A 14,670-nucleotide genomic window follows, 5' to 3' on the forward strand; every position below is an offset into this window, starting at 1 on the left:
GACTGAGTGGAGCGGTATTTAAAACAATGCAGTAAAAAGATCTGGAAACACTCTGCTGTTGCCTAAGTATCTGGAAAGCAAAAGTGTGTTATGGTACTTCTTGGCTGTGATAAAAAAACTGAACATAAGTATTAATTGACAAAACATTAGATCGATATAAGTAAATCCAAAAAGCACTTCATTCTGAGGTTCTGAGGGAAGATTTGGTGTACGGCAAGGACCCGGTGGAAAACCTGGAATATAGCAAAGGGGTGAGGAGGTGGAGAGGTGACTCTAAGGAGCAAAGCTTTGGCAAATAATCCTAAAGGGGGTTCTTTTCCCTGAACCTTCAAGGGCCATTTGAGCACGCGGACTGAGGATAATTATAATTCCCCCCCCCCTTGGAAAATCCCAGGTGCCACCAGGCCATCAGGCCTGGATCTTCCTTGTTCTCCCTCTGGAGACCCCCCCCCCCTCACAGGACTTGTTAAAAGTTGAAAGGGGAGGGAGACCTGAAGACAGCTAGAACACAATATCTAATAAAAATTAGAAATCCCTAGGATATTCGGTCCAGGATTGTGGTATTCTGACAACTCCGACTGATATAAAGTGGGGGGAGGAAAGGAGGGGAGAGAAGGGAGAAGGAGGAGAAAGGAAGGAAAGAAAAAGGAAAGAAAAAATCAAATATACTCCAGAAACTCGGATCCGATTTAGTCTGATACCCCAAATTGGCTTTATTTCATTAATCCAAGCTTTGCACCAATAAGAGGTCAAGCTGGGGAAGAGAATTAGAAAGAAGGAGACTAACATGAGCAGGATGACGAGTAGATCAACAAAAGGGGGACCTCCAACTACTCCGAGTAATACTACAGCAACAAGCTCAATAAGGCCATTTGTGACCAGAGGGGAAAGTCCGCGAGCCCCTGGCATCCAGGGAACAACAAAGCAACAACAAGTGAATAAAGCAAAGAAGGCCGATAATAAGAAACCCCAGAGCGATACTTCCAGGGAAGTATCCATAGAGGAAGGACCTACAGGGACTGGACTGGAAAGCAGCAGGATGGAGGATCGAAGCGTAGACACTCAATCCCCCTCTAAAGGAGAAATGGCAGAGATGCTGTTAAGACTGGAAAACGTAATAAAAGCTGAAATACAGAACCTGCGGACCGATTTTGGCCATATGCTCTCCAGAATAGAAACAGCAGAGGAACAAATAGAGAAACAAGTACAGGAAGCCAATACATTAAAAGCCCAGATTGACCAGATCCAATTACAACAAAGACATATCCTCTATAAATTAGAGGATCAGGAAAACAGAAATCGGAGACAAAATTTGAGGATAAGGTTCATACCAGAGAAAAGGGGTGAGGACCTCAGGATAATAACGCAGATGATATTTAATCCAATACTGGAAAGAACTGCAGATAACCCAATCAGGATTGAAAGGGTTCATAGAGTAGGAAATCCGAAAAGAATGACCTCTGAGCGATCAAGAGATGTCATAGTAAGGTTCCGATTCTATGAAGAAAAAGAAGCAATCTGGAAGAAGTTGAGGGGACAACCCCCGATAGTGTTTGAAGGGATGGATTTGCAGATATTCACCGATGTGGCCCCAGAAACCTTGGCAAGGAGATGGCTGTTAAAACCACTCCTAAAACAGATGTTGGATTTGAATATCAAGTATAATTGGGGTTTCCCTGCCTGCTTAATTGGAACAAAAGAGGGGAGATCAGCGACACTGAGATTCCCAGAGGACTTGAATGAATTCTGTAGGAAATTAGAAATTCAGGTCCCTGACATACCGGGTTGGGGGTAGGGGAGGGTGGAAACCCCCCCCCCCCCCTTCTTCTTTTTTTTTTTTTTTTTTTTTTTCTCCTCTCTTTCACTTTGGTATTATTTATTTTCTCTTGGAGTCACCTTGTGGGCCCCTCTTGAGGCCCCCGGTTTCTTGCTATACTTGTATTTTCTCTTTGGCCTCTGTACTCCCCCCCCTGTCCCGGGTAGATAACCCGGGAGGGGGAGAGGCAATCTCAGACCCCACCTAGAGCAAATCTGAACCAAGACATGGGAAATGGTTCAGAGGTCTTAAATAGGCCAAATTGGGAGGGTGGGAGGGAGGGAGGGGGAGGGGAGAGAGAGGGAGGGGAGGGAGGGAAGAGAGGGGGGATGGGGGGAGGGAAGAGAGGGGGGGCGGGGGGAGGGAAGATACCCTATCTCACCAAAACAATCAGAAGAAAGCGTAACCTGAAGAAAAGAAAAATGTTAGACCTAGACCTGGGAAAGAAGACAGGGAGGAAAAGGATAAAAAAACATCAAAGATGCCAGTAATTAAATGTCTATCATACAACGTAAAAGGCCTCAATAGTCCATCTAAGAGGCATAAGGTATTAAAGGAGTTGAAGAGATATAGGACAGACATTGCTTTCCTACAAGAAACCCATCTTACACTAGGATCAAACACAAGGTTATACTCCCCCGACTTTCCCATATGGTATTATGGAGATACCATCTCTAGTAGGGCCAGAGGGGTAGCGATTGGAATAGCGAAGGGGACACGGTTTGCCCTGACAGACAGATTGGCAGACCCAGAAGGGAGATTCCTCTTTTTACGAGGAAACCTGGAAGAGGCGGAATATACGCTCGTAAATATATATGCGCCAAATACCTCCCCGATGAAATACCTTCAGGGAATATTAGGGAAATTAAAAGATTTCGGGAGGGGAAAGATAATACTGGGTGGGGATTTAAACTTCTGTATGGATCCAAAGGTTGATAAGACACACCAGACATCTGAAACCCAAGAGAAACAACTAAAAAAAGTAAAAGATAGCCTACATAGAAGCCAACTAGTAGACACATGGAGGATTTTTAACCCGAGCCAACGAGATTTTACATTCTATTCCCAGGTCCATGGGAGCTATTCTCGAATCGATCACATTCTTGTGGAACATAGAATGTTGGAAATGGTGGTCGAGACAAGAATAGAGACCATGACGATATCCGACCATGCACCTATTAGTATATCCATAAATATTTCAGGTAATCAAAGACCCTATCAAAATTGGAGACTAAACGAGGAATTACTGATTGAAGAGAAAAGCTTATTGAGGGTTAAAAAAGAATTAGAAGAGTATTTTAAGACAAATGAGACAGATGAAATTTCGGCAGCAACATTGTGGGATGCCCATAAGGCGGTGATAAGAGGGGTACTGATCTCTGAAGGGGCAAGAAGGAAAAAAGAAGAGAAAAGTAAAAGGGAAAAACTAATAGAGGAGATCTCCAACCTAGAACAACAACATAAGATAATGGGAAAGCAACGAGATTTATACTTGAATCTAGTTGACAAGCGGAACAAACTTAAAGAACTAATGGATCAGGAAACAAGAAGGGAATTTAATTCAATAGCAAGAGAAAGATACAAATGGGGAAATAAAACAAGTAAACATCTGGCTCGGATAGTACAAAAAAAGAAATCAAGGAACCATATAGATAAAATCAAAAATGGGAAAGGAGAGGTCTTACACACAACAAAAGATATCGCAGAAACATTTCGACTATACTACGAAAAACTTTATTCGGTTGAACAAAAGAATTGGCTAAAAGGTGAGAAAGAAAAAAAGATCACAGCATTTTTAGAAGAATCAGGATTATCAAAAATCAGTCAAATAGACGCAGAAGGGATGGACAGGCCAATTACGGAAAACGAAATCAAAGTAGCACTAACAAGCTCAGCCTCAGGTAAAAGCCCGGGCCCAGACGGCTTTACAGCAATGTATTACAAAAAATGCAAGGAGATACTCATACCAAGGCTATGTCAGTATTTTAATGGTCTCGGAAAGGAGTATAATCTAAGTAAAGAGGCATCAGAGGCAACTATCACCATCATTCCGAAGGAGGGCAAAGATACGGGAAGTTGCTCGGGCTACCGGCCGATATCTCTGCTAAATACAGATTTAAAACTGTTTGCAAAGGTACTGGCCGGGAGAGTTAGACAAGAAATGACAAAACTGGTGCACCCGGACCAGACGGGGTTTATCCAAGGAAGAGAGGGAAAAGATAACGGAGTAAGAACACTCCTGATAATTCAGAGAATGAAGGCAATGAGGTCCCCAGGTCTTCTCCTGTCGATAGACGCAGAAAAAGCGTTCGACAGGGTAGACTGGGGACTTATGCTGCTCACCCTGAAGGGAATGGGGTTTGGACAGAGGATGATGGATTGGATTGCCACCCTCTATAGGTCTCCCACGGCCAAAATAAAAATAAATGGTAGTCTCTCTCAAACCTTCTTAATGAAAAATGGAACAAGGCAGGGGTGCCCTCTGTCGCCACTCTTGTTCGTGCTATCATTGGAACCCCTACTGGCCAGGATCCGTAACTGTCAAAAAATAAAGGGGGTCAAAATAGGAGAGGAGGAACACAAACTCGCTGCTTTTGCAGACGACGTCCTCTTCTATTTAGAGGAACCTAAAATATCAATCCCAAACCTATTAAACTTATGCAGCGACTATGGAGAATTTTCAAACTTTAAATTAAACATCACTAAAACAGAGATTATGAGTATAAATATAAGTAAGATAGATGAGCAACTCCTGAAAGCGAAGTACCAGTTTGCTTGGGTTAAAGAACTTAAATACCTAGGGATATTATTAACCAAATCAACTAGGAAAACCTATGTGATAAACTTCATCCCCCTATTAAATGAAATTAAGACAGAAACAAAAAGGGTGGAAAATAGAGCAATATCATGGATAGGACGAATTAATTACTGTAAAATGGTTATTTTACCAAAAATTTTATATAAATTTCAGATGATCCCTATAGCCCTCCCAAGAACACTGTTCTCTGCCCTTAGAAAAGTAATTATGAATTACATATGGAGAAATAAGAAACATAGGATATCACTCCAGACGTTAAAACAACCCAAAAAAAAGGGGGGACTTGCTGTTCCGGACATTAAGGGATATTATGACGCAGTTGTGTTAACAAGAGTGGTGGAGTGGGCCAGAGTCAACAAAGAAAAAAGGTGGGTAAGATTAGAAAATGAATTATCACAGGTGAGGTTGGATAAGATAATTTGGAACCCCCCCCAATTTAGGACACTAGATAAAAACTTACATGAGATAACAAAAAATGCACTTAAAATATGGGACACTGTTTACAGGAAAACTGAGAAGGTATATAACTCACCCCTTATAGCACTGAAAAATAATGATTATTTTGCACCAGGTAAAACACAAGTAGGGGGAAATTGGATTAAAAAGGACACTGCACAATTAAGGGATATAATGAATGAAGGTCACATTAGAACACTACAGGAGTTAGGACTCCAAAAGAATTTAATGGAAATTAATGAATGGAGGTATCGACAGCTAAACCATTTTATCCAAGAACTCCCACATCCATTGAGGTCAGAAGATCAGTTATCAGAACTGGAAAAAATATGTACCATGGAAAGTTCTAAAGGAACCACCTCAAAGCTGTACGGGATTCTATTAAAGATGGAGGAGCAGAGTATACCTCCATTCATTAAAAAATGGGAAAGGGAACTTGGGACACAGCGAGATAAGGTCACAATAAAGAAAATGTTGGCTCTGACACACTCCTCGGCGGTAGACAGCCGCACTGCGGAGATGTGCTTTAAATGCATAACCGGGTGGTATATGACACCAGATAAATTAAGAAAATTTAAAGAAGGGCAAACAGGAGATTGCTGGAGGGGATGTGGATCACTAGGAAATATGGCTCACCTTTGGTGGGGATGCCCCAAGGTTAAGAGGTACTGGGAAAAAATACTGTCCTGTGTGGAAGAGATCACAAAGAAAAAGATCGAGATGGACCCATGGGTTGTCTTATTCCACGGAGGGCAAGAAGGCATAAAAAACTATAGGAACACCCTTGTACCGCACCTATTAAACGCAGCAAAGAGATTAATCCCAAGGGGGTGGCAAGAGACGGAGTGCCCCCCAATTTGGGAATGGATCGATGCGGTCGAAGAAACCTATAAAATGGAAGAACTGAAAGAGGGAATAGAGGGCAACAACATTTTACAAAGCACAAAATGGGACAACTGGAGAACCTTTAAGAAATCATGGAGTTACGCGGAAAAGTTAAGGGAAGATATCTAAAAAAAAATTACCCTTGAAAAAGTTAGAGAGAACTAGAGATACAAGAGATTGTTTAAGGTGAGATGGGGGGGAGGGGGGGGAGGGGAGGATAAGGGGATAAAATTGTAATGGTAAATTTTTTGTCTTTTTCTTTCTTTATCTCTTTCTAAAGTAAAGGGAGTAGAAAGATTAGAATAACAATATACAAAAAAAAAGAAAGAAAAAAGGAAAAAAAAGAAAAAAAAAAGGGGAGGGGAAAAGGAAAAAAAAAAAAAGAGAAAGGAAAGAATTACATAAGAAGAAGCAACACTAATGATGCGAAACCAAAATAGAGATGCAATGGGCTGGCACGCAGAACTTTTTTTTTTTTTTTTTTTTTTAAGAGTTAAACAAAAAAAAAAAAAAAAAAAAAAAAACAATATTCTATTCGAAATTTGAACTTCAGAAGATGGTTATATTCTTTCTATTCTATTAAATTCTATTTTATTATTTTCCACCCCATTCTATTTTATTCTCTTATGTTCTATTCTATGGTTTTCTATTATTTTCTCTTCTAATCTATTAATTCTCTTATTTTCTCTTCTAATATTTTATTTTCTATTCTAATCTATTTGAAATTCAAATTTAGGAAGATGGTTATATCTATTCTATTGAATTATATAGTTTTTTCTATTCTATTATTTTCTATTATATTCTAATCTATTCCAATTTATTATATTCGAAATTCGAAAGATGATTGCAATCTTTCTAATTTTATTCTATTCTTTTTTATTTTATTCTTTTATTTTCTATTCTATTTCATTCCATTCTTGTTTTTGAATTTGATTGTCAGGTCACCTGTGGCCAGATGCATCCCATTGGAGTCAGGAGTGCACCACAAGGTAATGAGCCCTATGGCAGACTGCTGCAGATGGAACACAGAGTGGATATGGAGGATAGGTCCACTCAAGCACAATCAGGGATCCCACAGGAAACTTGAGCCCAAGATTCCCCAGGTTGTGTAGTCTAAGATTCAGTAGGTATTCACCAGAGCCTCTAATGGTGAGGATGGCCTTAGCTGCAACTGAGTCCAGGTCGCGGCCCCCAGAGTCCCCCAGCTCACGCTCCGTAGGCAGGCCCGGATTTCCCACAAGGCCACCGAGGCCAGGCCTCGGGCAGCAGGGCACAGAGGGGCGGCAGCGGCATGGAGTCCTCTGACTCCCGGAACATACAGTGAAGGGTGGCAAGTTGCTATCTAGCAGGACTAAATGTAGTGTGGGGGAATCCGCTCGCTCGTTAACAAGTGATTGCAGCAATGTCACTGAAATAACTTGTAAAATGTGTGCTGCAGTCGTCCCCCCCACATCTCTATCTGCTGGCTCTGTCTTCAGGACTCCGTCCTCCCCCCGGCCGCCAAATCTGTCTCCTGTCCCTGCCGCCGATGTACATAGTGAGAGGGGTGAGATGTGCTCTTCCAATCTCAGCTGTGACAGGAGTTCTAGCACAGGGCTAGGACTCCTGTTTTGGAGGTGACAGGGTCAATAAAGAGAACCTGTCACCTTCAATTGCTATAACACAGGGAATTGTTTTCTCCTGTGTGATAGCAATAAAGTTAAGTGAAAAAAATGATAAAAAAAATGGAAATAATACATTAAATTAATAAAATAAAAAAAAATATTAAAAAGTAAAGAATAAGAAAAATAATATTAAAATAATAAGAAAATTATACAAAAAAAAAAGTAAATGACAAGCTACAAATAAATAAAAAGTATAAAAAGTAAAAAAAAAGAAACAAAAAATATTTGGACTAACCGTGCCGCCCCTGCCATCCTGCTGCCATTCTCTGTTGATTTGGGGGGGGGGGGGGTTGGTTGGCGGGGAGGGAATGCATTGCGGGCAGCAGGGGGAGCAAATCCGGCCCTGTCCGTAGGGCATAGAGGAGAGAGGGATACAAGAGAGTAGTGAGGGGTAAGCCAAGGTCAGGGCGACAAGCAGACAAATTTGTTTAAACTGGTAACTATTGTAATTTGGAAATTCGGATACATTTCCAAATAATGAAAAATACGTCCCAATTTCGATTTGGTATGAAAAGAACTGCACATGTTCATTTTTGAAATTATATTTAAATTTAATGATAAATCTGGCTTCATATATAATTTAACTATAGTGTATACTTTTTTACCTTTCAGCTCTGGAGATAGCGTGTGTCCATGTTTATCTAGCAGAATCTGCTCCACCAGTGAGTCACCTTTAAAAAGAAAAACAGATGACAGATCCTGAACACATGCAAGTAAAGCACACATCTTTAAAAAAACATACAAGTACAAATCAGAAAGATATCTAAATGGAAAGCATACCCTTGATACCTGCAACAGTCACCCAACATTGTACCATCATAGAGATAAATATATATTTTTTTACATGGTTTTGTGTTTATAAGCCATTATGGGAAACCTGGATCTCTTCATATTGTTACTTCCAAGAAATGTTCAACACATGGTACTGAGTGGAAGGAGTATACAGTATAGAATATAAAGCATAGTGTATGGAGTGGAGGGATGTCCTGTATAGAATATACAGCACAGTGTATGGAGTGGATTGGTGTTTAGTATAGTGTACAGCACAGTGTTTCTAGTGGATAAGTCTTCTGTATAGTGTACAGCACACTCTACAGAATAGATCAGTGTCATGTATATGTTTAGCACAGTGTACGGAGTGGAAGGGTGTATAATAGAATATACAGCACAGTGTATGGAGTAGAGGGATGTCCAGTATAGAATATACAGCACAGTGTATGGCGTGGAGGGATGTCCAGTATAGAATATATAGCCCAGTGTATGGAGTGGAGGGATGTCTAGTATAGAATATACAGCACAGTGTATGGAGTGGATTGGTGTTTAGTATAGTGTACAGCACAGTGTTTCTAGTGGATAAGTCTTCTGTATAGTGTACAGCACACTCTACAGAATAGATCAGTGTCATGTATATGTTTAGCACAGTGTACGGAGTGGAAGGGTGTAGAATAGAATATACAGCACAGTGTATGGAGTAGAGGGAAGTCCAGTATAGAATATACAGCACAGTGTATGGCGTGAAGGGATGTCCAGTATAGAATGTATAGCCCAGTGTATGGAGTGGAGGGATGTCTAGTATATAATATACAGCACAGTGTATGGAGTGGAGGGATGCCCAGTATAGAATACAGTACATAGCTTCGGTGGAAAACTGAGAGCCTGAGATGTAGATGTAGCAGGTTTTTTTTACCCTCCAGAAGGGGTTGTAAAGAGAATTTTTATATTTTTTATATTTTTTTAAAATAACAAACATGTTATACTTACCTCAGAGTGGCCCCGAACCTAGTCTTCTGGGGTCTTCTGGGGTCCCTCGGTGGCTGTCTCGGCTCCTGCCCGCAAGAACTAAACACCTTCATGTGAGCTCTCTCGCATGGTGGTAAGTTCCTGCGGGCGCGCTCCCGTGATACAGCCGGCGGGTATAGCCGCTCACTGTATCACTCGGGCCCGCCCCCTGGCGTGGCGCCATTGGATGTGATTGACAGCAGCGCGAGCCAATGGCTGTGCTGCTTTCAATCCATCCACTCTAGCCAATCAATGACCAGGCTGAGCGGCAAAGAGGACGTCGGAAAAGCCCAGACCCAGAGGTAGCAGAGTGTGTGTCAGAGGGGGACGGGGTCACGTGACGCGTGGCCCGCCTCACCTATAAAAGAAACGTCACAGCATCAGCGTGTCATTCGCTGAGCTGTGCTCTGAATGGATGGATCTTCTCATCGCTGGACCAATCACCCGTCACTGGATAGAACACCCGTCGCTGGAGAAATCACCCGTCGCTGGATACAAGACAACGTTGGAGCGATCGTCTATTTTCACAGCTGGATTTTTATTTGGTTTAATTAATAAAGTAATTTGTTCTACGGTGTGTGTGTTTTTTTTCCTGAAAACTACTATTTACACTTCCTTTGTGAAATGGTAGGGGTACAGTGTACCCCATTACCATTTCACACAGGGGGGGCAGGATCGGGGGGTCCCCTTTGTTAAAGGGGTCTTCCAGATTCTGATAAGCCCCCTGCCTGCACACCCCCACAACCACCGGGCAAGGGTTGTGGGGATGAGACCCTTGTCCCCATCAACATGGGGACAAGGTGCTTTGGGGGGCATCCCAAAGCACCCTCCCAATGTTGAGGGCATGTGGCCTGGTGTGGTTCAGGAGAGGAGGGGGGCCGCACTCTGTCCCCCCTCTTTTCTGCGGCTGGCCAGGTCAACGTGCTCGGATAAGGGGTCTGGTGTGGATATTAAAGGGAACTCCACGCCATTTTTTTTAAATTTGGGGTGGAGTTCCCCTTAAAATCCACACCAGACCTGAAGGGTCTGGTTATGGATATTTAGGGTGAACCCCACGGTTTTTTTTTTTAAATTGACGGCGGGGTTCCCCTTAATATCCATACCAGACCTAAAGGGTCTGGTTATTGAATTTTGGGGGACCTCCGCGCATTTTTTTTCCCGAACTCCGAACTCGAACCCAAACTTTTTCCAATTATTCGGGTTTGGGTCCGGGTTCGGGAAAAACCCAAAGTCCGTACCGAACCCGAAATTTACAGTTCGGGTTCGCTCAACTCTAGTCATGACCATCAGGAGAGTTCTACAGCACTTTTTCAGTTTTATATATAAAATACTATTATAGTGCACAGACACTTTATTGAGTTATCACATATATTTTTTATTTTTATATTTTTCTCTAAAACAGTTGTGCTCATAAGTTTTCATACCCTGGCAGAATTTATGATTTCTTGACCATTTTTCAGAGAATATGAATGAGAACACAAAAACTTTTCTTTCACTCATGGTTAGTGTTTGGCTGAAGCCATTTATTATCAATCAACTGTGTTTACTCTTTTTAAATCATAATCATAACAGAAACTACCCAAATGACCCTGATCAAAACTTTACATACCCCAGTTCTTAATACTGTGTATTGCCCCCTTTAACATCAAAGACAGCTTGAAGACTTTTGTGGTATTTGGGGATGAGGCTTTTTATCTTCTCAGATGGTAAAGCTGCCCATTCCTCTTGGTAAAAAGCCTCCAGTTCCTGTAAATTCTTAGGCTGTCTTCCATGAACAGCATGTCTGAGATCTCCCCAGAGTGGCTCAATGATATTGAGGTCAGGAGACTCAGGCCTCGTACACACGACAGAGTTTCTCAGCAGAATTCAGCGAGAAACTCGGTCAGAGCCGGATTCTGCCGAGAAACTCTGTCGTCTGTACACTTTTGGCCCGATGGAGCCGCCGAGGAACTCGTCGAGGAAATAGAGAACATGTTCTCTATTTCCTCGTTGTTCTATGGGAGCTCTCGGCCCGCCGAGCTCCTCGGCGGCTTCAGGGCTGAACTGGCCGAGGAACTCGATGTGTTTGGCACGTCGAGTTCCTCGGCCGTGTGTACGGGGCCTCAGATGGCCACTCCAGAACCTTCACTTTATTCTGCTGTAGCCAATGACAGATCGACTTGACCTTGTGTTTTGGATCATTGTCATGTTGGAATGTCAAAGTACGTCCCATGCGCAGCTTCCTGGCTGATGAATACAAATGTTCCTCCAGTATTTTCTGATAACATACTGCATTCATCTTGCCATCAGTTATGACCAAATTTCCTTTGCCTTTGTAGCTCACACATCCCCAAAACATCAGTGATCCACCTCCGTGTTTCACAGTAGGAATGGTGGACCTTTCATCATAGGTCTTGTTGACAAATGTAGCGTTTATGGTTGTGGCCAAAAAGCTAAATTTTGGTCTCATCACTCCAAATGACTTTCTGCCAGAAGGTTTGAGGCTTGTCTCTGTGCTGTTTGGCGTATTGTAAGCTGGATACTTTGTGGCATTTGTGTAGTAATGGCTTTCTTCTGGTGACTCGATCATGCAGCCCATCTTTCTTCAAGTGCCTCCTTATTGTGCATCTTGAAACATCCACACCACATGTTTTGAGAGAGTCCTTTATTTCACCTAAAGTTATTGGTGGGTTTTTCTTTGCCTCCCAAATAATTTTCCTGGCAGTTGTGGCTGAAATTTTAGTTGGTCTACCTGACCGTGGTTTGGTTTCAACAGAACCCCCTCATTTTCCACTTCTTGATTAGAGTTTAAACACTGCTGATTGGCATTCTCAATTCCTTGAATATCATTTTATATACCTTTACTGCTTTATACAGGTCAACTACCTTTTCCCACAAATCCTTTGACAATTCTTTTGCTTTCCCCATGACTCAGAGTCCAGAAACGTCAGTGCAGCACTGGATGAAAGATGCAAGAGTCTGTCATGAGTCCAGAAACTCATTGACCTTTTATACACACACACTAATTACAAGCAAACAGATCACAGGTCAGGATGGTTACCTTTAATAGCCATTTAAACCCTTTTGTGTCAACTTGTGTGCATGTTATCAGGCCAAAATCACCAGGGTATGTAAACGTTTTATCAGGGTCATTTGGGTAGTTTCTGCTGTCATTATGATTTAAAAAGAGTAAACACAGTTGATTGATAATAAATTGCTTCAGCCAAACACTAACCATGAGTGAAAGAAAAGTTTTTGTGTTAAATGGTCAAGAAATCATAAATTCTGCCAGGGTATGTAAACATAGGAGCACAACTGTACCTATAAGTGCATGTGTTTGCCCTTAGGGAAACATTGGTATTGAGTTAGCAGGTCAGAGCTGCACAATTTGGAGCCAGATTGTGATATTTCCCTTTTTAGGGACTGACATACAGCTGCTTTAACTGCATTTCCATCCCAGCGCTGGTGGCATTAATATTTTGATAACTTAACATTGTATCCAATTGATGATTTCACATGCAACATACTGTTACCTTTCTGATTGAGTTCATCCAGAACTGCCAATAGGTGAGGATGAAGATGTTCTTTTGGTAGCGTGTAGAGACATTCCCAAAATCCAATCACAGCATTTCTTCCCAATCTCAAAATATCTTCTAACAAACGGTTAGCAAAGGAAGCATCCCCAAGTTCATTTTTGATTGACAAATAGATCTTAAGTAGAAATATATTGTTTATTTTTCTGTAGTTATCACAATATTGCTTCATTGTCTAAAGTAATCATAAGATTTGTATTCATATTAATGTAACTCAAACTAATATCATTGGCCCAGGCATAAATTGTGTTGTATCAATTAGAATAAGGTACTTTTATAAATTACACACTGGAAGCAGGGGCATACCTGTCACAGGGGTTGCAATTGCAACCCAGCCCCATGCTGCTGGATAGGAGGAGCAGAGAGGGCAGCTGCATACAGAGAAGGAGGAGAAGCGACATTCAGCAGCTGCAGGATGAAAATGGAAAGGTTGGTTCTTCTATTTGCAGCCTCCCCCACTGCTCCTCCTATTGAGCTTTTTTCTGCTGCCCCCATGTGCTCTCCAGCTCCCCTGAGCTTTATCGCGGCCCCCCTGTTCTCTACTGGCCCCCTCCCTTAGTCTCCAAACTTCTGCTGGGTTACGGGCGGGGATCTGTCAGGATGGAAAGCAGTAAAGGGGACGGTAAATGTGTCATTGTAAATGTGGCCGGTAAATGTATTTGACTTGGTTCTTTCATAACTGAAACATAGTAAAATGTGTGTTCAGTGTGTGAATGGGGGAAAGCTCTGTACAGAGCTATTTCTATTCATTTATTCAGTGCAGCTGAGGCTGCAGAGATGGAGATTGAGAGCTGTGTTCTCATTCTCCTTTCCCTGTCTCAAAGGTGGTACATCAGAGGTCTGTTTAGACCCCTGATATCTCAACAGAACCCCTCAATGGGGCTCCTTTAAAAAAATGTAAAAAATAAAATTTAGAAGGGGTCTGAGTGTTAGTTGACTTAGACACATGTCATTTTGGCTAAATTTAGCCTCTGTTCCAGTCATGGCTATGCTGGGAGTGACTACCATTGTTCGCCTGGGGTGTTGTTACCATTTCAGGCCAAGGGTTGCAGCAGCAGAGTCAGGGTGTATTGGGTGTCCCCCTCAGCAGCCAATCAGTGGGGTTGATCGTCCCGCTGTGCATACTGGGGAGGGGTACTTAACTACTTAAGGACAGAAGGTGTTTTTCAGATTCGGCGTTTTCAAGACTAAAACAGTTTTTTTTGCTAGAAAATTACTTAAAACCCCCAAACATTATATATTTTTTTTCTAACACCCTAGAGAATAAAATGGCGGTCATTGCAATACTTTTTGTCACACCGTATTTGCGCAGCGGTCTTACAAGCGCACTTTTTTTGGAAAAAATTTACTTTTTTGAATTAAAAAATAAGACAACAATAAATTTGGCCCAATTTTTTATATATTGTGAAAGATAATGTTACGCCGAGTAAAATGATACCCAACATGTCACGCTTAAAAATTGCGCCCGCTCGTGGCATGGCGTCAAACTTTTTCCCTTAAAAATCTCGATAGGCGACGTTTAAAAAATTCTATACAATGCATTTTTTGAGCTACAGAGTAGGTCTAGGGCTAGAATTATTGCTCTCGCTCTAACGATCGCAGCGATACCTCACTTGTGTGGTTTGAACACCGTTTTCATATGCGGGCACTACTCGTGTATGCGTTCGCTTCTGCGCACAA

General features: G+C 41.9%; 1 protein-coding gene across 1 annotated transcript in view; it reads right to left on the reverse strand.

Moving 5' to 3' along the window:
• The window catches only part of LOC120933455 (NACHT, LRR and PYD domains-containing protein 3-like), a 59,710-nt gene that overhangs the window by 27,862 nt on the left and 17,178 nt on the right, over positions 1 to 14,670 (reverse strand). The window contains exons 3-4 of the mRNA XM_040346683.1: positions 12,931 to 13,108; positions 8,245 to 8,310 (exon numbers count right to left, since the gene is read on the reverse strand). Of these exons, the coding sequence (XP_040202617.1) occupies positions 8,245 to 8,310; positions 12,931 to 13,108 (244 nt within the window). The remainder of the gene's footprint in view (positions 1 to 8,244; positions 8,311 to 12,930; positions 13,109 to 14,670) is intronic.

Source organism: Rana temporaria, chromosome 3 (genome assembly GCF_905171775.1).
Source record: "Rana temporaria chromosome 3, aRanTem1.1, whole genome shotgun sequence".
In the NCBI taxonomy this organism is placed as follows: Eukaryota; Metazoa; Chordata; class Amphibia; order Anura; family Ranidae; genus Rana; species Rana temporaria.